Genomic DNA, 27,615 nt, shown 5'->3' on the forward strand with positions numbered 1-27,615 from the left:
TTAAAGCAGTTTCCTTGCATGAACTGCCAAAAAGGCCAATGTGTATTGTCTGAAGTGATGCTCATTTTCAGATATCGAATTTCCTCTTACCATTGAGCTTTTAAGTAGAGTGATGCAATCTGATTCCTTCCCTTTAGTTTTCATTTGAACAAAGAAACCTAGGAGTAGAAAAAATACAGGAACCAGTCAGGTGCTCACTTTGGGAGTATTGCACTTTGATAATATCAGGGCTCTCCCCCCCCCACTCTAACCATGTGCCAGGGTTTTTTGGGTTGTTAGTCCAGTGGGGCAAAAGTTTATGGCTTCCAATTAAAAGCTGAGTCAAAATATTCAAACAATATAAAATCCTTTCCTCTTGTTTAGGATTATAACTTTTACTATATGACAAAGATCTATTCTCTCATCTTGATTCACTCTTTTGTTCCATCCCCAGCCAAACAATAGTTTACTTTACAATTCTGCAAGGACTTTCAAATCTAAATGCATTTTGAAGGATTAGAAACTTCTCTTCTATTGAAAGGAATAAATCTATTGCTGTTTCTTTGCTTCCCCTCCCCCACCTAATTTCTCATTTATTTTCAATTTTTAAAATAAGAAATAAAGAGAATTTATGAAGATTTTTCTTCTCAGTTATCTTGCTTTGAGTTTGTCCATGAAGAAATTTATCTTGTATTTAAATTCATTGAATTTTTATTGGAAAGATCCTTTTAGAAATCCCCTTGTCCACCTACTGCAGAAGTTTTGACAGGCTGTCATCTACTTTTTTCTTGAGTTTTGAGAGCTCACAATAAGGGGGATCCCATTTATTTGTCAAATGTTTTTAATCATTGGAAATTTCTTGCCTATAATAAACTAAGGTTCTCCCTCCCTATAACCTTTTTCTTTTGTGCTTTTTTCTACAGTGAATGTTATAAATCTATTTTCTTTTTTCATGATAACCTTTTTGATGCTTAAAGGTAGTGCATCACATTCCTTCAAATCGTCATTTTTCTAGTTAATCTTTGACAATTTCTTATTTCTTCTTTTGTTGACATAATTTTTAGATCCTTCATAATCTTGTTGATTTTTTTCTTCTATAGTTCTTATGATTTGGTTCTAAGCCATTGTATAATATTGATTTAAAGTTATCTTGAAGTCACTAACTATCCCTTATTTGTGAATTATTTATAATAAATGAAGCATTTTGTAGTTATTGTTTCCCATTATGTATTTTTCAAATTGATTTTTTAAAAATCCAAGTTAAGATTTCATTTCTTTTTTTCAGTCTTTGCAAGGCAATGGGGTTAATTGGCTTGGCCAAGGCCACACAGCTAGGTAATTATTAAGTATCTGAGGCACGATTTGAACTCAGGTACTACTGACTCCAGGGCCAGTGCTCTATCCACTGTGCCACCTAGCTGCTCCCCAGGATTTTATTTCTAAAAGTTCCGAGTTTGTTTTAAATAGTATATAATATTACTTTCTACTATATTTTACCTACCAATTTGAATGACCAAGTACAAGAATCTTGTAGTGTTTTATTGAGTTCTCTGTAATATCAATCAATTAATCAATACTCTTTGCGTTTGGTTAAGCAGTCAGTTATGAATCCTTCTGATCATACTATTGTTGAATACCTCTTTGTCCACAGTATTAACAAGGATTTTATGAGCCTTTTAAAAATACCTTGAATATATTAAGCTAAGCTGTATCTGCTGTATCACACTGATATCTATCATTTTAGGAACACCATCAGAAATGTAAACGAGGTGCATATTGGTTTATCTGGACTAAGTGAACTCATTCGGGACCCTGATTATCATTGTTTTCTGTTTTTAGTTCTTACAAACTAATTTTTTTCTCTTCTCCAAAGATCTATTCCCTAGTTTTATCATAGGATTCTAGGATTTAGAAGTATAGAGAAACTGAAAAGTCATTTAGTATCATTTCATCATTTTATAGCTGGGGTGACTGAAGGCCAGAGAGGTAAAGACAGAATTAAGGTATCAAACTTAATTAATGGCAGAACTTAAACTCCTTAATTCCAAATTGAATGTTTTGTACATGTCCTTTCCTAAGCACAATGCTTGTCTATAGTAAGGTATTAATAAGTATTGTCTCCTTATTTCATTCTCTAAAGTTTGCTTTTTTTTTGTCTAAACATAGTTGAAAATGTCCACTTATCAGGATGAACATTCTGCAATTTAGCTCTTCCTTCATTTTGTTTTATTTATTTATTTTTAGATTTTTCAAGGCAATGGGGTTAAGTGGCTTGCCCAAGGCCACACAGCTAGGTAATTATTAAGTGTCTGAGACCAGATTTGAACCCAGGTACTCCTGACTCCAGGGCCAGTGCTTTATCCACTGTGCCACCTAGCCGCCCCATCTTCCTTCATTTTAAAAAAGTTTAATCTTTCCTATTTATCTTTGGTTATTTTTTTTTCAGCTTTTGTACTTTCCTTTTCAAACTTTAATCTCAATTGCTTGTTCCTTGGGTACTCCCATTTATTGTAATCAAGGAACATTTTATTGAGAACTTTCTCAGTGCCTGACTCTAGGAATACAACAACAACAACAACAAAAACCAGTCTACTCTCAAGAAGCTCACAGTCAAACTAGAGGGGGAAACATATATTTAGGAATCTCTCAGATAATAAGGCATTTTGGGAGACAAGGAAAGGCTCTATTGAAATCTCAGTGGCTCTTGAGTTAAGCACTGAGTGGGACTGGATTCTAAGAGGCACAAGAAAGAGGATAATGGACCATGGATTTTAGGCATGGGTGGGGTAAGTCTCATAGAGATGGGAAATGGAGTTCTGCATAAGAAACAATTAGTCCAGTTTGTTGGACTGAAGATTGTTTGAAAGGAATGTTACTTAATAAGACTGTGAAGGTAGGATTGGATCAGATTTTGAAGGACCTCTGGAGGGGTTTGTATTTGATCTTGGGGTAAAAAAGGGAATCCAATGGAGTTAGTTGATTAAGGGAGAATACATTTGCATTAGAATTGTTGCAGTACAGAGACAAGGAGATGAATCAGGAATGTAGGCAAGAGAAGTTGAGAGTTATGAATTTGGTTGGTAGTTGTATGAACAGAGCGAAGTTGTTGGGTGCAAGAGGTCCTTTCAAAGGTGGAAACAATTAGATTTGACATTTGAGGTGAGTAAGATTGGCAGTTTTGAATGATGTTCCAGTTACCATGATTGTTCGTATCCTTAACAAAAAAAGGGAAGTTTGGAAGAGATATAGATTTCATGCCAGCACAATATGATAATAATAATATCAATAATAGATAATATTAAAAAGGGGAGAGGTTCATACTTGAATCCTTAGAGGTAGGTACTATTATTAGCTCTGTTTGTGTGTGTGTGTGTGTGTGTGTGTGTGTGTGTGTGTGTGTATGTGTGTGCATTTGCAAGGTAGTAGGGTTAAGGGACTTGCCCAAATTCACACAACTAGGTAATTATCACATGTCTAAGACAAGATTTGACCTCAGGTCCTCCTGACTACAGGGCCAGGGTTCAATCCACTCCATCACTTCACTGCTCTTATTAGCCCATATTATATAGTTGTAGAAATATGATCAAGGGGCGGCTAGGTGGCACAGTGGATAAAGCACCGGCCCTGGAGTCAGGAGTACTTGGGTTCAAATCTGGTCTCAGACACTTAATAATGACCTAGCTGTGTGGCCTTGGGCAAGCCACTTAACCCCATTTCCCTTGGAAAAAACCTAAAATATATATTTATATCTATATATATATCTATATCTATATCTATATCTATATCTATATATATATATATCTATATACATAAAATATAAAGAAATCTGATCAAACAGAGGTTAAGTGGTTTGCCCTGGGTCACACAGGTAGTTAGTATCTGGGTCTGAATTTGCATTTAGGACTCCTGAACTACAGGCTAAGAGTTTTTTTGAAGCTACTTCATAAATGCCCTCTAACAAATTACTTACTGGATCTGGACTTTAGTTTCTTTTGTAAAACAAGGTGCATTTTCCTCTATGCTCTTCTCTTTATGTGGAACAATACAGATTCCCAGTCTCTGTAGTAGCGTTGTTCTTTTAGTAGTTATCCAGTCAAGCTTGAATCCTTGGGGATCATCTTTCTCTCTTAAATTCAGTTGAGCAGTGTTTTAATTTTCTTGCAAAAATATTTCTCATATATGTGTTTAAGTATATGTGAGTGAGTTTGAATCTAGGTGAACACATGCATGTTTTGTTTCATTATTACTTAATTAATTATTTAACTAGTTGAGTCCCTTATCACTCTGCTACTGGATGACTGATATAGTCTTCTTTTTGCTCTATCTGATACCATTCTCTCTTGACTTTTCTTAATCTTGCATATTGATTCCAGAGTAATCTTTTCAAAATTTAATTTGATTTAGGTCCATCAAATTTCTAGTGATTCTCTATGGCCTATTACCTGGTATTTAAATTTTTTTGCCTGTTTTTTGAGGCATTCTATAATTTGTTCTCATACTACCTCTTCAATTATATTTCAGTTCCTTCAGAAATTAAGCATGTGGAGTGTTTGAAGCATTATACTGTGCACCCTCTAATTTTATTTTCGACAACTTACTGACCAAATGCATTTCTTTCTAAGTTAGGCCTGTCTTTTGCTGATCCCTAAGAATATCCACTTTTGTTAATTTAAGAGATCATTCTAGGGTCAGCTAAGTGGCACAGTGGATAGAGCACCGGTCCTGGAGTCAGGAGGACCTGAGTTCAAATGTGGCCTTAGACACTTAATAATTACCTGACTGTGTGACTTTGGACAAGTCACTTAATCCCACTGCTGTGGACAAAAAGCCAAAAAAAAAGGAAAGATATTATTCTAGTCACAACTCTTTCTTGAATTTTTTTTTCTGGCTATTCTCAAACTCATTTATTGCTTCTCTTCTCTGCAATATAATAGCATCTGTATTCTGTAACATGTAACCCTTTAATTATTTCTTGACTTGAATGTTTCTTGTGTGTTAATCATTCATCCCTAAATAGGTTAGAAGTTTGAGACTTTGGGGCTCCCACATTAAGTTGGTGTTTCATAAAATGCTTGTTGGTTGACTGAAAGTTTCATCTTTAAATATTAGGAAGCCTCTTCAATTCATTGCCAAAACATCATTTTCTTTTTTGTTTTTCATAGGCCACAGCACCAGAAGAAGAAGAACATGAAGGTTCTAGAGCTGATACCCCTAGTACAGTTACAGAAATGGATATGGACCTGGATACTTATCAGGTAGCTTTGGAAGAAGTTCTGACATGGCTACTTTCAGCTGAAGACACATTTCATGACCAAGATGAAGTTTCTGATGATGTTGAGGAAGTCAAGGAACAGTTTGCTACTCATGAAGTAAATACTTGTATTTTACTTTGTTCATTACTTTATTATAGAGGCTTTTCAGTAATGTTTGCTATCTTTCCTAAATTATGCTCTTTGGAAAGGTTATGGCATCTTTTCAGGCTTGTGATATTTAAACTGTTTTTTGTTATGAAACTCTAGGCAAATGATTAACTGAGATGATTAGATTTAGGATTTTCATCTTATTACAAATTGTTTAGGTTGTAGTAAGACTATTTGAAAAATAAGGCACAGCTTTCTCACTTAAAGTATTGTCTTTAAAAGAAAGAAGCCCTAAAGCATTGTGTTTTTTTTTGTTCTTTGATGTAGTTCCTTATTTGTTGATACTCTATCACATTCAATTTTGTCTTAAATCTTAATTTCATCTAGGGAGCAATCATTATGTGTAAGGAATCTGTTTAAAAAGCACTAAATTTTATTAAACGTACTTTAAAAACATTAACCCCCTCAAATATTAAGTTTCTACTGTGTGCAGAACCCTTAACTGAGTGTTGGGAATGCAAAAAACAAAAGTGAGAGTTCTGCCCTCAAAGAGTTTCTGTTCTATTATTGTAATGGTCTATATTTCTCTGTATGTGTGTTTGTGTGTGTATATCATATAAACCTTTTAATGATTGCATAGTTTTTTTTTGGGTGCTGAACTTTTGACAACTTAATCTCCTTGACTGTCCTTTGGATATGAAAGTAACTGAAAACAGTCCTGTTTTCACACATTGTTTCTCATCTTATGAATTCATTTGGTGTAATTTATGGTGAAGGAGTACAGGGCTTTTTTCTTACAAAAATTGGTTTGTTTGCTCTCCTGTTTAGAAGTGTGACAAGGTATATAATTGAACTATATAGATCACCTTAATTTCTTGATATGGGAAACTGAGGATGGTTATATTTATACCACTAACTTATAGTCACTGTATGTTTTGTGTTGAATGTTCCTTAACATCCACTTTTACATTTTTTTTGCAAGACTGTGGGGTTAAGTAACTCCCCCAAAGTCACACAACTACGTAATTATTAAGCTGGATTTGAGCTCAGATTCTCCTGACTCCAGGGCCAGTGCTCTATTCACTGCTCTACCTAGCTATCCCTACTTTTTTTCTTAAAAAAAAGTTTTAATATTCATTTCCAGAGACTTAATATTTAGAAATAAGCAAGATAAAAAACCTGCTGCAATTAAGGACACTATATTATTCTAAAGTTCTCATGTTTAAACATTAACAATTTATTAATCCTTAGGGGAAAAATAGCCCACAAAGCATAGTAATATTGTATCTTTCCAGGAATTTATGATGGAGTTGACTGCTCATCAGAGCAGTGTTGGTAGTGTCCTGCAGGCTGGAAACCAACTGATAACCCAAGGCACTTTATCGGATGAAGAAGAATTTGAGATTCAAGAACAAATGACATTACTGAACTCTCGTTGGGAAGCTCTCAGAGTCAATAGTATGGATCGGCAGGCCCGGTAAGTTAGTCTTCATACCTCTGATTTTTTTCCTTAGATTAACCTGAAGAAAATAGTCTACATGGCAAGTTAAAAATAGAAAAGGTAATTTAAAAATAAATCTGTGACCAAATATTCATTAAATATTAACTATTGAAAAGCACAATTAAATTTCTGTGGGTATTTATTTATTTATTTTTTTACCCATTAACAAAACATGAGTTAAAAAATGTGACATAGAAACTCATTTGAAGTAAAATAGATTACTGGTAGCTACTAAAATTGTGCAGAAGGAAAGTTTTTGTATGTTTGGTTATCAAATTGATAATTTTCAAAATATTCTGAAGCAGTTTTTGGTATATTTCATTTTGGTCCATGTCTTGTGCAGTAAGGGACAGACTTCATTTCATAACAACTTCCATGTATTTAATAAACAGGAATTCCTGATTCATAAAAGAATTATTCTGTTATGAATTGAGGGTGGTGTTCATTTCAGTTCTTTGCTTGCATTTCATTGACTTTGGTTTATGAAGAGAACAAAGGCTTAATCTTCAGTGGTACTTCAAATGGTTAGGACTGGGTGTATTATTTTATCCTTTTTTGATGCCTGGATTTTACTTTTCCTCTGACAATGAAAGAGCCAGTGGGAATAAATCTGTGTGCTGTTCTTCTGTGGGCAGGCTACATGATGTACTCATGGAGTTGCAGAAGAAGCAGTTGCAACAGCTCTCGGATTGGCTGACTCTCACAGAAGAACGCATTCAGAAGATGGAAACTTGCCCCTTGGATGATGATTTACAGTCCTTAAAGAAGCAGTTGGAAGAACATAAAGTAAATCTGTCTTAGATTTCTTGTGTACCATTTCAAATATAAGAAGCAACATTTAGCTTTCTAAAAGTTCATTGCCTTCTACTATCAAAGGTGCCCAAAAGGACAAGGTCCTTAAAATATTCTATTTTTGTTTAAAAATGACGCCAAATTTCAGGGAAAACATTTACCCTCTCCTTCCTTAGTTTTTTCTTCTTTTTGCAGAGGGAGCAATGGACTGTTGGGGGGAAAAACACTATTCAATATAGCTTTAGTGTTTTTAGTGAGATTAATACTTTATCTCTTCTGCAGGAAAGGTCAGTCAGTAGCTTCTCATTAACACCAGGAATGGTGGATTTGCTAGTGGTTGGGGGTAATAATTCTGAGTGCACACACTATTCTTATGAAAAGTTGATTCATATTAATTTTATTGATTGATTATTGAGTCTAGCCTCTGTTGATCTTATAATTTTTCATTAGAAAAAAGGAAAATTTAAGATATCTGCTATACATTGTTTTGTAGGAGGTATTTGTTTTATGATCTTGTATGCAATCTCACATCCTTTTTTATTGTCTAAGAAAATATCTTCAAGGTAAATAAATGAAATTCATGTTTTATAAATCCATCTTGCGTAGTGAAAAAATAAAAGATCATACATTTTTTTCTTACCTTTATTTTTTGATGATGGTGGTGGTAGTGGTGATAAAGAACTCAATTGAAAGAAATCAAATGATTTCCTTAGGTTCTTTTCAGTTCACTCTTGTTTCTGCTGTGTTCCTAAATCTGTAAGCTTACTAGAAACCCCACTGTCTCTGTAGCCCCCCCCATTTAGGATATGACTTTGGACTCTTCTGAGATTGCTCATTTGTAATTTCACTAAGTTTCATGCATCCAGATTCTATATATTTATGTAATCAAGCTCAGTACTTCTTAGATTCCCCAATTATTTAATCAATTGCCTATCAGACATTGTGTTATAGGCATGGAGAATGCAGTGACAAAAAAATGAAATAGCTTCTGTTTCTAAAGAACTTAGATATTACTTGTGGGTGAACATGTATGAGATAAGATGGTGCTACATTTTTATAATTTAGATACAAAGTAACTTTGAGAATAGTCAACAAAAACTGAGATCAGGAGATGACTTTTGTTATTGAAGGTTGTGTTTTTCTTAGGTTTTGATTCAATTATCTAAGAGGCAGAGGTGAGTAAGGAGGAGTATTTCAGTTGTAGGGAACACCCTGTACAGTGGTGTAGATGTGGAAAATGAAACATCATGGGGAGCAGCTTGAAATGGAATGTTTAGTGGGTTAGGGGAATTAATATGAAATTAATCTTTAAAATTTTCTTGGATTTAGTTTGTAAAGGACTTTAAATACCAAAGAGAAAAGTTTTTATTTTTATCCTTGAAGTAGTAGGGAACACTGAGCAGGTGGGTGTAAAATGGTGAGATTTGTATTTTAGGTTATATTTATTTATTTATTTTAATTCGATAGTTCTAGAGATTGTATTGGACAGAGAAGGAGTAAAGACTCAAACTATGGCATTGACTATGTTTGTAGGGAGAAGGTACAGATAGATAGGTGAATTGTCTTAGGCTAAAAATTTACAAAATTACGTGATTATAGGACATAGGAGCTGAAGAATCAAGGATGATTCTAGTTTTGTAAATCTAGGTTACAAGAGAATCCATGGCATCCTAAATAGAAATAAAAAAGTTAGGAAGAAATCTATAATCTATTCATATCTCCAATGTATTATTCATCATGTTTCTTCTTTGCCTTATACTTTTAGTTAGGCCCTTGAAAAAGTGTTGACTTTTTTTTTATAGAAATGTGCATGACATTTATTAGATTTTCAAATTGCCTTGATTTTCTTTGGAATTTAGAGATGTGTAGAGTATTGGTTCCATTAGTAAAACCGTTAAGTTAATGGTTGGAAATTTAAATACATTGCCCCATTAAGTGTTTTTAATTACTAATGAAAACTTAGTGGATTTTTAAATGGGAAAATATGCAAGAGTGGGTATAATAGTTGGTCTTTTTTTTCTTCCCCCAGGAATTGCAAAATGATCTTGAGACTGAGCAGGTGAAAGTAAATTCATTAACTCACATGGTTGTGATTGTCGATGAGAACAGTGGAGAAAGTGCTACAGCAATCTTGGAAGATCAACTTCAGGTAAATAGTAGAGTCCATAAATCATGTGGCCTGTGACCTAGGACTTGTTTGAGCTTAGGTAAACCTCTGTCATCTTTCCCTCTGCTTCTTAGCCAGTTCAAGATTTTCTACACTTGTTCTTGTGTGGGACCATAACAACTGCTTTTTGAATATGTTTCTTGCATTTGAAATGCCAACATGTAGATGACTTTTTGAAAACTTGAAGAGCTTGTTTTGATGAACTGTGGCTTTTCTGATAGATTTGATATTGCCCATGTGATCTTATTTCACAGAATCTTAGAGTTGGAAAGGACTGCCCTCCCCCTACTCCTTGAACATTTAGGTAGATATGTATTTGAACAGGGACTTCTATGATTTCCTGTGACATATTTTTCTGTTGATGAACTCCATTAGTTCAGATATCACTCCCTCAAGGAGAAACTGATTTTGCTTTCATACTTGCATAATTATGAGATGTTTTTTACTTACACCAGTCATTCAATGAGCATTTTTTAAAACATCTACTTTGTTTCATAAACTGCCCTTCTGAAACATATGATCTTGATTGAATCATTGAAATATCTTTCCAGTTCTCTACATTTAGCAAACTATAAATTCAAATTTTGGAATCCTTTTATCGAATATGAGTTATTTTGAATCAGCTCTACCAAGTATATGCTTCTTTATCCTAATTCTCCATGCATTTGACAGAAGAGTCTATCTTCTCCTTACATAGTTAAAACCTTTAAAATCTCTTTTTTCAATAAATATAATTGTGACTTGCCCAACTAATAGAATTTTTAACAAATAGAAGTATTGAATATTAATTTTTAATGGCAGATAATATTTTCTGACAAAAGTAGTTTTTTCCCTTATGTTGAAATATGAGATATATTTAGAACTCTTATGATCCAAAATGACTGTAGTAGAAAATTGCTCATTGTAGTCAAATTTAGGAGACCTAAATGTGAATTTGGCCTCTGCTACTTAAAATTTTTGCTTTTGTGATCTTGCAAGTCACATTGTCTGGGCCTCAGTTTGCCAAATTTTGGATTAGATCATGCTTTATGATACCATGAACTTAGGTTTCTAAAAATTTTGATAACTATCTCAGTATTTCTATATAATTTCAATGTTATAATATTTTAGAATAATTCTTTGTAATACTATTTATTTCATTTTCTACATTTTAAATGATTATTTTTGAAATATGATTCAAATGCCAAAACAGTTTGTGATACAAAAAAAAAGGTTAAGAAGTTCTGGGCCAGATGTTCTCAACTTACCTTTTTATCTCTAACTCTTATGCTTTTCTGATCTTGAATAATCTTTTAGTTTACTTGGGATAGCAGTTTTTTATATAATTTTATATTGTTGCCTCTAAATAAATATATAGGAACATCTTACAACCATGTCTTGTTTTTGAACAAGGTAAAGAGAAAAGGTAATTAAAATTGGAAAAATGAACAAGTTATTGAAATAATTTGATCATTCCAGCCGTTCTCTTAGGCTGGTCTCAGTTTTTTTTTTTTTAATTTTTATTAGTTTTTTTTTGCAAGGCAAATGGGGTTAAGCAGCTTGCCCAAGGCCACACAGCTAGGTAATGATTAAGTGTCTGAGCCCAGATTTGAACCCAGGTACTCCTGACTCCAGGGCCAGTGCTTTATCCACTGCGCCACCTAGCCACCCTGGTCTCAGTTCTTTAAATGCACATATGCTAGTTGTGGAAATTGAACCCCAGAGAAATTTAGTGTATTCCTTATGGTCATAAAGTATGTATTAGAAGTTAAATAAATCTCACATAGGTCAAGTCCAGCTTTTTTTTCCCCTACGTTACTATAGCTTCAAACTATACTCCAAAAGGCCAAAATAAAAAGAAAAATCTAATATATGCACCGAAATATTTGTAGCACCATCCTCTATAAGCAGCAAAGAATTGACAATAAATTAGATGTCCATTGACTAAATTTAACTCCGAAGAAACACTATGGATGGGGAACACTATGTATAGGGTATGATTTATTTTTATATTACTTGGTTTTGCTGACTTCCTTTTTTGTACCTTTGTTCTTTGATTTGAGGCATGGCATAGTTGCAAATAGTGAAAAAAACAATATCAATATAAGTAATTTAAAAGAAACAAAATGAACAATGAGGGATATTTGAATAACTTTTTTGGTTAATTAGATTATAAACAGAATTCCTTGAAACTTCTATTTTTGAAAATGTCAAAATTTCAAAACTCCACTGAAATATTTAATTAAATAGTTATGAGTTTAGTTGCTTGAAGTTGCCCTATCCTGTTTTTGAAAAGATAACACTACATTGCAAGTTTAGGTTCAATGAGGAAAAATTTCATCTCTTTTTCAGAAACTTGGTGAGCGTTGGACAGCTGTTTGCCGTTGGACTGAGGAACGCTGGAACAGGTTGCATGAGATTGATGTATTGTGGCAGGAACTGTTGGAAGAACAGGTAAGAAATAATCACCTTAATTAGCCAAGATAGAAATTTTTTAAAAATGTAAAATTTAATTATGATTAATTTCAAAGAGTTTAACTATGTGAGATTTCCTTCTGTTATTACAAATGCATGTCACTAAATGAAGAAATATTTTCAAAAACCCTTGAAACATTAGAGTTTTGCTATGTGATAACTTACACCTAATTTTCATTTAAAAACTTTTTATTCTTTTTTTCAAACGTACATTCAAGTCTTGACAGTTTTAGCTCTGTTACAAACTAATGACTATTCCTTATGACTGTCTTCAGAATTCTTCCTTCTCTACAAATTTTCATTGAAGTTTAGAGGATATATCTAGTACTTCAAGGTTTTTTCTAATTATAGTTTTTGATTTCATCAACAGTTTAATGATTAGGGTATAGAACTCTAACACTTGGATTATTATTTGTCTTTAAAATGTAGAAATTTTAAGTGATCATTTGTTAAACCAGATAGTGGATAGAAAATTTTACAGAGTTAATTTATGCCAGATAATTAATGAGTCATTAAAATTTTATAATTAATTAGTATCTAAATTAATCAGTAATTATAATTTTCTCTCCTTCCAAATTATGTTAGTCCATTGCAACCTAGCATATATTATAACTTATACTGGTTGGATATACTTTAATTATTATAAAACTGTATACTTTATTAGAGGGGCTACTGTCATCTTGCTTTTTAATTGCATAGGAAAATCAGTGTTATGGCATAAATAGAGATGGCCATGGAATCAGGAATATCTGAAGACAATACACTTAGACCTTAATTTAGTGCTCCAGGTGATCCCCCTATGCTATGAGCTATTGTTGAGTTACTAGTCTGCATTGGTAGGAGACCATTTCTTAGTAGATGAAGTCATATATTTGTAACAGCCCTATCTAAAAAAAATCCCTTCTCACATATAATAATTTCATTTTTTAATAAGTCCTATGCTGATTTTTTTAGAAGCTAATGAAATGAACTGTTACTGGATCTAAGTTGGAGTATTCCTTGCTTTGTTATCTATTGAATGAAATATATATTGGATTAAGTCAGATAATTTAATTTGATAATGGATTCTTCCAGGATGTCTAAATGTTACTCTAGTAGAGGAATCACTTTTATTTTTCTTTCACATTGCAATATTTGAAAATAATAAATTAAATTCATGTTCCAGCTTTGTTTCTAGAATACTTACTTGTTCAATTTAATAGTTTCAGATGTATTCAGTATTACCACAAATATCATTGGTATTCCTTTTTTTTAATATGAAACACCTATGTTTTATAAATAATTTAATAGAAATGTACTTGTATAATATTTGAGGACAGTTGGGTGAAAATAACTCAAAACAAACAAGCACATTTATCTTTGTTAATTTCTTCGGTGGTTAGTCATTAGACCTTTATCAAGTATTTACTGACTACCTACTAGATGTGAAGCATTATGGTCTAAGTCCTGAAATAGTTGCAAAGATCAGTAAAGTATCATTCCTCCGTTTTCTTGAAATGTAGCTTTGAAACTTAGATATGTAGGTTGATATTTGCAATGTAAGACAGAATGTTTTAAAAGCAGTTCAGGAAGGACATCTGGTTGGCTAACTGTTGTCTTTTGTCCTTGAGGAGGGCCAGAATGACATCACTATGTTGGGTTCAAGGTAAAGAAAAGGTACAGAAAGCCATAGAATTTTAAGGTTAATGATTTGAACTTGTCTTTGTTGGTCTGAAGCTACCTACTGTTCTATTGACCTGGTACCATTGACATTGAATTTGTAAGTTTTTAGTTTCTTTCTGACTGTGACTGATCAGACCAATAAGAACTTGCAAGACTATACCACAGGTCAGACCAAATAATCCATACAAACATTTGGAGTGAAAATGTTTCTAAAATTGTGCATCACATATTTGTGGATGTCTCATAAAAGACATCTGTGGGGCAAGAATAGTTGACAGTCTCTTTTCTTTGCTCACATTCATCATAACACCAATATGTATATTCAAATAAATTTCAAAGCTTCAATGCTGACTGAATTGTTGAGCTTCATTGACTCAGGGAATACTATGAATCAGGAATTCAACAGGAGGAGCAGGAATGCTAAATTACAACATTACTTCTAGGAATGATTTTGACTGCTTAATTAATTTACTTTTATTGAAAATGGAGATGTAGGTTAAATAACTACATATCAAAAATCTAAAATTTACATTTTACCTCATGATAGGAAGTACCAGGTGACTGCCTTTAGGTTGCTCCAAATGTAATGCAAACTGTGTAAATTGTGGTCTTATGTAAGAAGACACATTCTTTTGACAAAATTAAGAAGCCAATCCTTCTATTTTTTAAAGGTGTTACAACAAAACCTAATGATTTTAACTGTTCTGCCAGTATGTAATATAGTAAGAGGTTAGTCTTGTTCAGATGTAACAGAAATGCTCTAGTAATGAAACTCTCTTGGGGAAATGGAAGGCATCATTTTTGCTTACTATATTGATCTCTTGTAGATGCATGGTCTAAATTCAAGTGTTGTATTGTATTTGATTAAATAATCTGTCAAAGGATTATTGTTCACCCAGGTGTAGAAACTTCAAGATAATTGGAAATGGGTTCTGGGAATTAGTTCCAACTTCAGCAAAATATTTTTAGTAAACTGCACAATATTTTAACTCTGTCTCCTACCATTTCTTTCCAATACACCAATCCAGTGATAAAGAAAGTCTTCAGAACCTCTGACATTCTGATAAATGATGGCATAAATAGTTGCTTGTGAATAATCCTCTTAAAGAAAAAAGAAGAAATCTTTTGTTAGGAAGTCCAAACAAAGCAAAAATAATCTGTGTACCCTCCCTCCCTCTTTCCCCTCACCTACACCACCCTCTTTTTGCAATTCCATGGTCAAGTGAGTAATATGGAAATAGGACAGGTTATAAGTCTTTCTATTAGATAAATATTTTTTCTTGTAGGAAAACCTTAAATACAAATAATTTTATAAAGACAGATCAATATCTCTAACTCTGTAAGAAGGTACAGACAAGAGCTCTTAGAATTCTACATTTCTTACGTGCTTTTATCTCATTGAATTAAATCATAAAAGGACCTTAAAAGATTTTGTAGTTTTACTTCTATGTAACACAAATTTCTACACTGTTGAACATCAATTGATTAGAAAGAGATGAAAGCCATGAATTCTTTTTGTTAGAGTTGAAACTAGTATGCTTTTTTTTTTTTTTTTTTTTTTAGTTTTTGCAAGGCAATGGAGTTAAGTGGCTTGCCCAAGGCCACACAGCTAGGTAATTATTAAGTGTCTGAGGTCATATTTGAACTAAGGTCCTCCTTACTCCAGGGCCAATGCTGTATCCACTGTGCCACCTAGCCGCCCCATGCTATTTTATTTCAACATCCCACAGCTATGAAAAAGGAAAGTTTAACTGACATGAAAATGTTTATATTGGTCTGCCAGTTGAAGGCCACTTTTGGGAGAATTAAGTGGGGAGGATGGTCATCAGTAAATACAATATGTTAATGGAGATATAAAGGCCTTACTGGTCCCTTGAACAAGATAGCCATAGAACTTCAAGGTTAATGATTTGAACTTGTCTTTGTTGGTCTGAAGCTACCTACTGTTCTATTGACTTGGTACCATTGACATTGAATTTGTAAGTTTTTAGTTTCTTAGTCTTGCTTAAAGATGAACTTCACTTCTGGTGTCTCAGAAATATTCTGCCTACCAGGGAATGATTTTTATTTACTCAATTATTGTTTTTTGGTTTTTGTAAGACAATGGGGTTAAATGATTTGCTCAAAATCACGCAGCTAGATAATTATTAAGTGTCTGAGTCTGGATTTGAACTCAGGTCTTCCTGACTCCAGGGTCTGATGCTCGATATACTATGCCACCTAGATGCCCCTTCAAGCATTTATTTTATTCTGGGTAAATCTATTGCAAATGCAAAGAGCATAATGTTTTAAAGGTATGATTTAATTGTATTACATGTCTCTTTCTTTAGCTGAAAACTCATTCTCATGATCTTGTCTGATTCATTAGTGCCCTTGGTATGTTGTTTTTATTTTAATGTTTTATATGTTTTTGTGTTTGAAGTCTCTTTATTTTAGAAGGGGCTTCTAGTGAAATAAGACTTGATAGTTTTAAATGTGTAGGTAGTGATTTTTGATTTGAGAATTTATGTTATCCACTCGGCATTATACTCTTCATCTACAGTGTTTGCTGAAAGCTTGGCTAACTGAGAAAGAAGAGGCTTTAAATAAAGTGCAGACAAGCAACTTCAAAGACCAAAAGGAGCTGAGTGTCAGTGTTCGGCGACTGGCAGTGAGTACTCTCTTTGCCAGCATTCCCTTTAATGCAGCTGCCTTGGATGACCTATGATTTTTAGTATTTTTTTAGCCAATGCTAATTATGTAATCTAGAATCTTTCTACTACCAGAAGTCTTATTTCTTTTTATTTTGTACTATCATATCATTCACCATTTATTGTCCTGTGTTTGTGTTGATGACACTAAATTAGGGGAAAAGGAAGGCAAATTCTTATTAGCACAGCATCATCTAACAAATATCTTAAATATTAGATTTTGAAGGAAGACATGGAAATGAAACGTCAGACCCTAGACCAACTAAGTGAGATTGGTCAAGATGTGAGTCAACTCCTTGAGAATCCCAGGATTTCTAAGAAGATCAATAGTGATTCAGAAGAACTGACTCAGAGGTGGGATAGCTTGGTTCAGAGGCTAGAGGACTACTCTAACCAGGTAATGCTTTGTTTAAAATATATTTTGTAATCTTTTTTGAAGTAAAAGATTTAAAATAAACTTGAAATGTGATAACTTTTGATTATTGATATTTAGTTTATCATAATGTAAGACAGTATTTTTAAAGTTTCTGACTTACAACTTTTCTATACTAGTATGAAAAGAAAAATTTAGGAACATATTTGCACCTCATTTAATCACATCTGAATAGTTTATATATGCCAGTAAATTAAAAACAATCAAATATTCAATAATGTTTTTACTGTCAGATCAAGATCTGTTTTTTTTTTTTTTTTTTTTGTTTATTTGTTTTCAACAGGTTACTCAGGCAGTAGCAAAGCTAGGGATGTCCCAGGTTCCTCAGAAGCTTCTTTTGGAAACTGTTGGCATTAGAGAAAAAGTCACTGCTAAAAAATCCAAACAAGAATTGCCTCCTCCTCCTCCACCAAAGAAGAGACAAGTACATGTGGACCTTGAAGCTAAGAAAAAGTAAGAATAAGTGTGTTGATTTTCTGAATGAAGTTCTGTACACATTATATATTTTTATACTTTGGATAAGTTGCAATTCTTTTGCATTTCATTAGAAGGCAGCTAAGTGGTATAGTAGATGCCTATATCCAGGTGTAGACTTGAGTTCAGATTCCACTATAGACACTTTCTTCAAGTGACAAGTCACTTAAATCGCTATTTGCCTCAGTTTCCTTCTTTGTAAAATTGAAATGATATTAATAGTTCTTTACTCCCAATGTTGTAGTAACGATCAAATGAGATAATAATTTTAAAGTGCTTGACAACATGGAAAGTACTATATAAATGTTCACTGTTATTGTTATTCAAAGAAGATATTTCTTTAATGATGAACATTTAACTTAGAAACATTAATAGAGGCGCTTTCCTTTACCTTGCACCCAGATTAAGACTTCTTCCCACCTAGTTCATACTAGTTGACCAATAAAGCTTTCATGGACCTAGTGACATACATACTAAATTGTTTTTTTGACTTACTGACTACATCCCATGTATCACACTTCATTTTATCTCAGCATATATGATATTACTCAGTATTTTCCCAACAATATTGATGCTTAATAATTCTTTAATTATTCTTCCAATCTTAAAATTTTGTTTTTTCTTCCATTATATCCTCATCTTCTCTGTCTCAAAGGAATGTGTGACTACTGTTTTCTTGTGGAAGCTGATTCTAGGCTGTCTTTGACTTATCACAACATTCTCCTTTTGCTTCCCATAGAAATAATGGTCTTTTAATGTCCTCTTTTTTAATATCTTTAGTTCATTTTTACTGGCTCTTGCTCCATTGCTTTCTTTCCTCACTTTTTTGTCAGGTTTCTAGGAGGGACATTTTATATTCCATGTCTCCTCTTCCTCCCTTTCCTTTCATTCCACAATGTTTTGTAATATTGCTTCTGTTTCCACTACTCCACTCTGACACTGTCCTTCCAAATATGAGTCACTGTTTGGTAAAATCAGCCTTTCTTTCCTGTTTTCTTTGCAATATCTGGCCCCATTTTTCAATGTGTTCTTTCTTTCCTCACTTACCTGATACTGAATTCACTTGGATCTTTTTCTAATTCCTGGGTCCTTCTTTCTTCTTCCCCCAAAAGTACCTCTTTTTCTTCTCATTCTTTTAACCTCAAAGATTTCTTTGTCTTTAACCTGTTTATTTTCTTTCTTTGTGTTCTTGTTGAGGCTATACCCTTGACTTCAAATATTGATTCTATGTAGATTTTTCACATTATTATTTTCAGCCTATAGTTTTTGAATTTCCGAACTAATTTTTAGCTTTGCTTGTCATGTTGTTATCATGTTAAGTTAAACATATATATATATATACATATATATATGTATATATATATATAACCAAACTATTTGGAATTTCACCAAATTTGTGCCTTTCTTCACTCCTCTCTTTTTTCTAATTTTTCTAATCTTACAGTCAAGTAATCTCAATCATCTTTGACATTTCTTTCTCTTTTCAAGTCATTTACTATAGCCCCCAAAATAACTTTTATGTCTGCATCTTCCCCTTTCCAATGTCACTCTCACCACCTCAATTATCTCTTGCCTGGATTTTTTCTAGTAACTTGATCTACCTACTTCCAGTATCTTTTTCCTATTATTTTTTCTATTTGTCATTCATTACCAAAACAATTTTCCTGTTCATGTCATTCCTTTCCCAAAACATTTATTAGTTACTAATTGTTCCACCAATATAACCTAGATTTTTCTGACTGATACAAGGGATAACCATCCATCATAGTTTTATTCCACATCTCCCTTCCTCATTCTCCCCACCAAACTGAATGATTCGTTGTTTTCTATACATGTCTCATTTTCCCATATCCATGCTTTTGCTCTTGCAATGCCCTCTTTACAATATCTGCTTACTGAATTCCTACTCATCATTCCAAATAAATTATATATGCCACCTGCTTCTTAAAACCTCTGCAGATAACCCCCTTCATACAAATGTTCTCATCCTCTGGATTTTATGTATTACTATCATTTTGATAAGTGTTCTTTTTCTCCCCTTTGCTAAAATATAAACTCACTGAAGGCAAACGTGTCATATTGTATACACACACACACACACACACACACACACACACACACACACATATATAAATAATTATTAAGTCTCAGCATTGTAACCTTCATGCATTATGTATTTGACAAGAGATTCACAGAATCAAAATAAAATCCTAGATATGTTGAAGCATTTATTTCATGGAACAGGTTTAAACTTAGGAAAAAATTACATAATGTTAAATGAGTGGGATACTAATAGCACTGGTTAAAAAAAGGAGCCAGTAATTTTCTTGAAAAATTTCCTGCTATAATTAAGAAGACAATCTATAGCATTCATTTAGCATTTAAAGTTGATGAGATGGGACCCGTTTGGAAATAAATATGAATAAAGTCTGAGAGCTCCTTGGGCAAGGAAGAAATATGGTGTCTGATTTTAAAACCATAAAAGTCTATTGATTTCAGTTATTTGGAGATAGTGCTGTTGTTCAGAACAAAGAGGATCCTGGCTTACCTCTGAGGACCCTGGAATTTTGAAAGCTAGAATGAAATTTCTCTTCCTTATGTGCCAAAGTTGAATTACAAAAATTTGGTAACTTTGTGACAGTTTTGGAAGACTGGTTATGTCACTATTATGAGCTTCAAATTTAAAACACTCTTTTAATAAAAAGAAATTCCCTTCAAAATGCTTTTTCAGAGGGCTATTTCACCAGTCCACTTAGTTTTTCTCTTTTTACAACTTCACTCCACCCCTTTTCCCCCCATCCCCCTTATACTTATGATTTGAAAGGTTATAAATGATTTTCTGGTATAACTCTTATCTTCATTCAGGTAACTAAGACTTCAGAAGAGTAAATATTTCTCCCTCTCCAATGATTTCTGGAGTGATTACCTTTATAAATTAGGTACATGAAAGGGAATATTTGGCAACTTTGACATGTAATTATTCTAATATATATATATATATATATATATATATATATATATGTATATAGTTCTTTCTGTTCTGTTTCATTTTCTGCTTCATGGAAATCTTTTTGCATTTCTTTTTTTTAAAGTATTAAAGATTTATTTTGAGTTTTACAATTTTCCCCTTAATCTTACTTCCCTCCCCCCACTCCCCACAGAAGGCAATTTTTCAATCTTTACATTGTTTCTATGGTATACATATTGATCCAAATTGAGTGTGATGAAAGAGAAATCATATCCTTAAGGAAGAAATATAAAGTATAACAGATGGCACATTTCTTTAAATTCTTCATATTCATCATTTCTTATGGCATGATTACATTCATAACTGATTTTTGGGGAAATTTAGAGATTAAATTTGTGTGATTGTAAGATTCTGTGTTAGCACACATTAAAGTAATTTGTAACAGGTTTGAGTAATACTAAACTGCTAAGTCATTTTGATTAATTGTGCAATATATGAATTTATTTTCTGCGTGGACAATTGTAGAGATGTCACATAGTGCAGAAACAGTTTGTATTTTTAATGCCTCTGTGTTCCTGAGGGGAGAAAAGAATGGAAGAAAACTAATGACATCTGAACTCTTAAAACTAGGTTTGATGCTGTCAGCACTGAACTGTTGAACTGGATTTCAAAATCAAACAGTACCATTAACTCCATAGATATCAAAGAATATAAAAAGATAAGAGATACTTTGGACCTAAAGAAGAAACTGAAGGTAAAGTAAATAGCTTTTTAGGAATAAAATATTTTGTCATATTAGCCTTACTGTCAAGGAGAGAGATGATCGAAATTGAAAGATTACTATAGCATAATGGACTAATGAGGAAGTTTTTAGATTGTTGTATTTAAATCTCAAATTGAATATTGTTAATTTTCTCTCCTTTTCATTTTATAGTAGCATCTGAGTTGAGCAAAAAGTTAGTTTATGAGATAATTAAGCTGGGATAAGTTTTGTAATCATCATTTATGAAGGGAATGCTTTCAGATCAGATTCCCTTTTCTAACAACAAAATTCTCAATGCCTGCAATTTTCTTTGAAACTATCATGAATATAATTTGACTGTAGATGCTGTAATAACTCTGAAATGTTAGTATAGTAGAACTTGCCTCATTTATTCTACTCCATAATTTTAAAGGATAGGGGGAAAAAAGCTCTGGTAGGTTTTTAATTCATCCAAGATAACAGGTAAAATCCGGATTAGAGTGCGAACATTATGGTGTTTCATAATTCTCACCTAGGCATGTCAAACATAATTGGACTCTGGGTTGGCTTCCTCTTTCTATCCTGCTCTCACACTGGTTAATCTGAATTCCCAGAGAAGGACCACACAATCACACTAAAATTCTCATGAGTCATGATAACTGTTGCAGGAATATATATAGTTTCTTTACTCATCAATTTAGCTCTTGCTCCTTCATTGATGCCTTTCTGGTTCATTCAAATCAGACATTAAATATAACTCCATTTTTGGATCTTGTATTTTTAGAATTAAACATAGCCATTTACTTAGAAATAAGGTGAAAATAATAATAATATCATCACAAGTATGGGTACATTCATAATTCACATACAAACATTAATCACACTTGAGTGGAAGAGTGATATACACATATAATGGGATTTTGACAGGGAAGGATAGGAGGAAAGAAAACTAGCCCATCTGCTTAAACTCCATTCAGGAATGTCTGTACCTCTAGAAGCCGGATCTGTGCCATTTCTTCAATCCTGAGGATTCTGATTTGTACAATAAAAGCTCAGCTTTAGCAGCATTGCTTCAAAAGCTGTCTTCTTTCTTCTTTAATCTCTCAAACCAGAGGAGGCATGAGAGAACAATTGGTACTCTGCAGGAGCTATCAGTCATGGATGGTCCTGCCTTTTAGTTCTTCTGGGCTAATACAATATTTGTCAAGGGTCATGTAGAGAATTTAATAAAAGAATAATTATAATGCAATGTAAATAATTAGTAAAATAATAAAATATTATAAAGTATAATAATAAAAATGAATATATAATAAAACAAAAATAAAGATTTGCTTTATAAACAAAAAATACCATACCATTTTTAACGTGGAACACAGAGTTTGCTTTTTAATCCAGTGCAGCAATATCTAGTTTGATAGAGGTTGTAGCGATGCAAAGAATATTTTCAAGGTGATCATCTGAAATTTTTGTTCTGCTTTTACTTTTTTGTATACTTCATTTGGGAAAAATGTTTCTCACAAATAAACATACTCCCCAAAAGAGACATCATGAACAGGGTAAGCTCATGTAATGTCCGATTTTTTTAAGGTAGGTACTACTTATAAAAGTTAGCTAAAGACACTTGAATAAATTTTTCTTAAAGGATCGCAACTCTATACATTGTTTATATGTTTACAGCAACATATTGATATCAATTTAGAATGGACTAGCAAATGTACTGAAATGTGTTGGTGTTTTCTAAAATCTTGAAATCTATTTTCAAAGTCCTGTGACAAAAATAATCAATGCTGCATCCAATAGTGTCTATTGCATTTACAATGAGTCATATGATATTAAGTAAAGATCCTATCTTTTATATGCATATCTTTTATAAAAAATGACAAAAACCGCCAATCACTCTGTGAGTTTACACAATGTTAATTACAAGGAAAAGTCAAGTGTGATAGTTAAGTTGCATTGTTAGTGCATGTGCTCACCCATTTCTTCATTTTCTAGTTATGTGACATGGGCTGTATGAATAGGCTTTGACAGCTGCATGGGGCCAGGTGGCCAAGGATTGGAGCCACTTGCTCTAGATGGAACTGCCATCATCCAACCAAGAATTGGCAGTTGAAGCCTTTCTGTCAGTTCACTGTTCTTATTGCTACTTTTTTCCCATTAGCATCAACAGTATTTAAGCCCTGTGCTATTTCTTCAGTCATCACTTGTCATATTTTATCAGTCAATGCCGTTTAAGTTCTTGCTATATACCAATGTTCTAAGCTTTAGGATTATGAAGAAAGGCAAAAGAAGTCCTCTGTTTGCAAGATGCTTGTAGCCTAATGGGGGTAGAAAATGGGGGGATTGGAAATGATTCCAAACTTGTGAGGCTGACTGATGTGAAGCATATTTATGTCCTTGTTAGGGTTTCAAGGGAAAGCTAAGGTTCTGACTGTCGAACCTATGGGATAACCATTGAAAATATCTAATAGTATCTGATGCAGCTAGAGTGCTCTCAAGAGGGTGAATAAATAGCATTAGAACTCTTCTACATAGAGTCTTGATCATTTCAACTAATAACTGAATCCATAAATTTGGAAGGAACATTTGTGAAGTAGAATGTAGCAGTGGAAGAAGTATTGTATTTGGAGTCTGGAAGACCTGGCTTCACATATCTCATCAGACTAAATAGCCAAAAGACCCTGAGTCAGTGAACCTTTCTTATCCTCAGTTTCCTTATCTGTGAAGTAGTAGTAGTAGTAGTAGTAGTAGTAGTAATAATAATAATAATAGTAATAGTAATAGTAATAATAATAATAATAATATCTGTTATTTTTACCTCATAATTTGGCTCAAGTAAGGTAATTTATAGTGTTTTGCAAACTTTTGAAGCACTCTGTGCATGTCATACTACACACACACACACACACACACACATACACACACATATATACATATATATTATTCTTGTGTTTATATTTTCAGGTCCTAGAAAAAGAGCAAACTGAGAAAAGTCCAAAATTAAATGACTTAAAGCAGAGCGGACAAAATCTTTTGGAGCAAATGGCAAAAGGTGAGCTTTATTTTTATCTGTTTCTATTCCTTAGATGACTTTGTCACTTTTAAACAATTATTAGCATGACTATGAAAAGAGATGCACAAGCTTGAATATTTGTGTGTTTTTTTATGTGTATATGTGCATACACATATTTTATGTTAAACAATATGATAGCATGTTTGTGAAGAGATGCACAAACACAAATATGAGTGTATATAAATGTATATGTGTAAATACATATGTATTACAAATATGTATATATATATATACACACAGATGAGTTTATCTTTTCAACATGTCTTCTGTCTCTTAGGGTATAAATTCTTTAAAAAATTTTAGACACTTTTTTTATTGATAATTTATTCAAAATGAAAACAACTTATAAAGTCACTTTTTGCCAGATTTTCTTTTCATTAATTACAGAAGAGCAGGTTCTTATTTACATTGATTTGCAATAGTTTGGGGACAATAGATGTTCACATTTAGCGAGGTATATTGACATTCAAAAATATGTATTCATATCTAACTATTTCTGTTTAAAATGTCCTCTGATTTATGTTAGACAGAAACAGGTTATCTTAATGAGGAGACTAAAATAGCATTTGAGCTCTTACTGTGTGTTATATAAGTTCCCTATATGGATAGAACTATGACACCACTCCATTCTGAAGAAAACTCATTCTAGTGGTATCCCTTGTCCAGTCTGTGCTGGTTGTGATGGCAAGTATGTTTTGAATGAATCTGCTTGCTTCACCAGCTTACTGACTTTGTAATTTCTGTTGCTTCCCAAGGATTTTGTTAAGCAATTCCTTTCCCCCATGTCCCAAATTGATAGAAGGGGCAGTGGATACCGAACTTATTCATCAGCCAATTTTGACAGTATATACTGTGTTCCATGCTGATAATCCCTTACTTCTCAAAAAGAAGTGGGGAGGGGTATGTTTCCTTAGCCCATATTTTGACCAAACTTATCTTAAAAATTATACTGTGTTGATTTTTAGTTTTTTGTTCTTTCCCTTATTGTATGTATTGTTTCTGTGGTTCTGCTCACCTTTGCTCAGTTTTTATTAAGACTTTCCATGCTCTTCCAGAGTTCTTATACTTGGTACTTCTGATGTCATGATAATCTGTATAGTGACATACCTCTTTTTTAGTCATTTCTCAGTTGGTGGACATCTATTGTCCAGTTCTTTGTTGCCATAAAAAAATGAACATTTACAGTGAATGTTTTGATAATATATGGGGCCTTTGTGTTTGAATGCATGTCTAGCTTTAGCATAGTTATATTCTTTTTTTTTTTTTGGCAAGGCAATGGGGTTAAGTGACTTGCTCAAGGTCACACAGATAAGTAATTATTAAGTGTTTGAGGCCAGATTTGAACTCAGGTGCTCCTAACTCCAGGGCCAGTGCTCTATCCACTGCACCACCTAGTTGCCCCTAGTTATATTCTTTTTAAGGGGAACTTTGGTCACTTTTTTTAGTCACTCTTTTAAAAAAAATTAAAAAATTTTTTTTAGGCTTTTGCAAGGCAATGGGGTTAAATGGCTTGTTCAAGGCCATACAGCTAGGTAATTATTAAATGTCTGAAGCTGGATTTGAACTCCTATCCTCCTGACTCCAGGGCTGGTGCTCTTTACTGTGCCACATAGCCACCCCTTAGTCATTATTTTTAAAGAATAAAACCTATATTTCTTTTCATACATAGAAAGGATTTTGTAATGTGAGTAGATATTATGTATTACAAATAATAGAAATACACTTTAGTTTTAGAAAAAAATTACATAAGTAACAGGACACTTTAGTAACATGATAACCCATGTTTCTGAGCAGTCTTGGTTAATCATGTTATTAAACACAAACATTGCCACTTTAAGTACAAGCATTCTTTTTTGAAGTATATTTGAAGATAGGAAGATAGCAGTAGTTTTTCCTATGTTATTTTTTTTTCCAATTGCATGCAAAGGGTATTTTTCACCATTCATCTTTTTTTGTAGACTTTTGAACTCTGCATTTTTCTACTTCCCCTCCCTTCTTTTTTCCCTCCACATGACAGTGTTAGTAATCTGATATAGATTATACATGTGCAATCATGTTTAACATATTTCCATATTAGTCATTTTGAGGGGGGGAAACCATGAGAAAGAGGAAAAAAAAGCATAAAACTAATCTTAAAAAAATGAAAATAGTTTATTTTGGTCTGCATTCAGACTCCAAAGTTTTTTCTCTGACTGTGGATGACATTTTTCCATCACAAGTCTTTTAGAATTGTCCTTGATCATTGAACCACTGAGAGGAGTTAAGTCATGCTTAGTTCATTGTCACACAATGCTACTGTTACTTTATACAATGTTCAGCTCTCAGTTTCCTCATCTGGAGGAAGGAAATGGTAAACCACTCCATGATATCTGTCAAGAAAATCCCATATGGGTGCATGAAGAGTTGGATATAACTAATAAATGCAAAACAACAACTTTTTTCATTCTTAAACAGTCTTTGAAGATATGGAGACATTACTTTGAAGATATGGAGATCCTCAGCTCTCCATTCTCCTAGTCTACTATTATGGGAGAGAATGAATGAGGAAAGATCCTAACTTTTGTTTATTATGTGATATTTTATGACTATGATAATAGTTTTGTAAGTTCTTTCACCTGAATTTTGGTAATGAGTATATGGTTTATACCTCCTGTAACTCTTCCCAATTAAAAATTGTCAGGCAGAATATCAGAAGTTTTAAAAAGTGAACATAGCTTTGCTCTGCATTCAGACTCCGTAATTTTTTATCTGGATGTGAATGGTATTTTCTATCACAGGTATCTCAGAATTGTCATTGATCACTATACTGCTGAGAGGAGCTGCATCCATCATAGTTGATCATATCATAATGTTGTTAATGTGTACAATGTTCTCCTGGTTCTATTCACTTTATACAGTATCAGATCATGCAAGTTTTTCCATGATTCTTTAAAGTCTGACTGCTCATGATTTCTTATATTTTAACAATACTCCATAACATTCATATACCATAACTTATTCAGCCATTTCCCAATTAATGGATATCCCCTAAATTACCAATTCTATGCCACTGCAAAAAACTGCTATAAATGTTTTTGAACATGTAAGTCTTTTCCCATTTCTTATGTTCTCTTTGGGATATAGACCTAGTAGTGGTATTGCTGGATCAAAAGGCATGCACAGTTTTATGGCCCTTTGGGCATAGTTCCAAACTGCTCTCCAGAATGGTTGGATCTGTTCACAATTTCACCAGCAGTGCATTGGTGTTCCAGTTTTCTCACAGTCTTTCCAAAATTGATCTTTTTTTTTTTTTTGGTCATTTTAGTCTGCCTGAAAGACCT

At 33.1% G+C, this 27,615-nt stretch overlaps 1 protein-coding gene across 3 annotated transcripts in view; it reads left to right on the forward strand.

The window, feature by feature from the left end:
• The window catches only part of LOC141488055 (utrophin-like), a 222,812-nt gene that overhangs the window by 194,086 nt on the left and 1,111 nt on the right, over window positions 1-27,615 (forward strand). For all 3 annotated transcript variants that reach the window (XM_074187770.1, XM_074187772.1, XM_074187769.1), the window contains 10 exons: window positions 5,142-5,348; window positions 6,635-6,816; window positions 7,476-7,626; window positions 9,662-9,781; window positions 12,131-12,232; window positions 16,458-16,565; window positions 16,823-17,002; window positions 17,322-17,491; window positions 21,111-21,234; window positions 24,187-24,274. In XM_074187770.1, the coding sequence (XP_074043871.1) occupies window positions 5,142-5,348; window positions 6,635-6,816; window positions 7,476-7,626; window positions 9,662-9,781; window positions 12,131-12,232; window positions 16,458-16,565; window positions 16,823-17,002; window positions 17,322-17,491; window positions 21,111-21,234; window positions 24,187-24,274 (1,432 nt within the window). The remainder of the gene's footprint in view (window positions 1-5,141; window positions 5,349-6,634; window positions 6,817-7,475; window positions 7,627-9,661; window positions 9,782-12,130; window positions 12,233-16,457; window positions 16,566-16,822; window positions 17,003-17,321; window positions 17,492-21,110; window positions 21,235-24,186; window positions 24,275-27,615) is intronic.

This window comes from Macrotis lagotis, chromosome 5 (assembly GCF_037893015.1).
Source record: "Macrotis lagotis isolate mMagLag1 chromosome 5, bilby.v1.9.chrom.fasta, whole genome shotgun sequence".
Taxonomy (NCBI): Eukaryota; Metazoa; Chordata; class Mammalia; order Peramelemorphia; family Peramelidae; genus Macrotis; species Macrotis lagotis.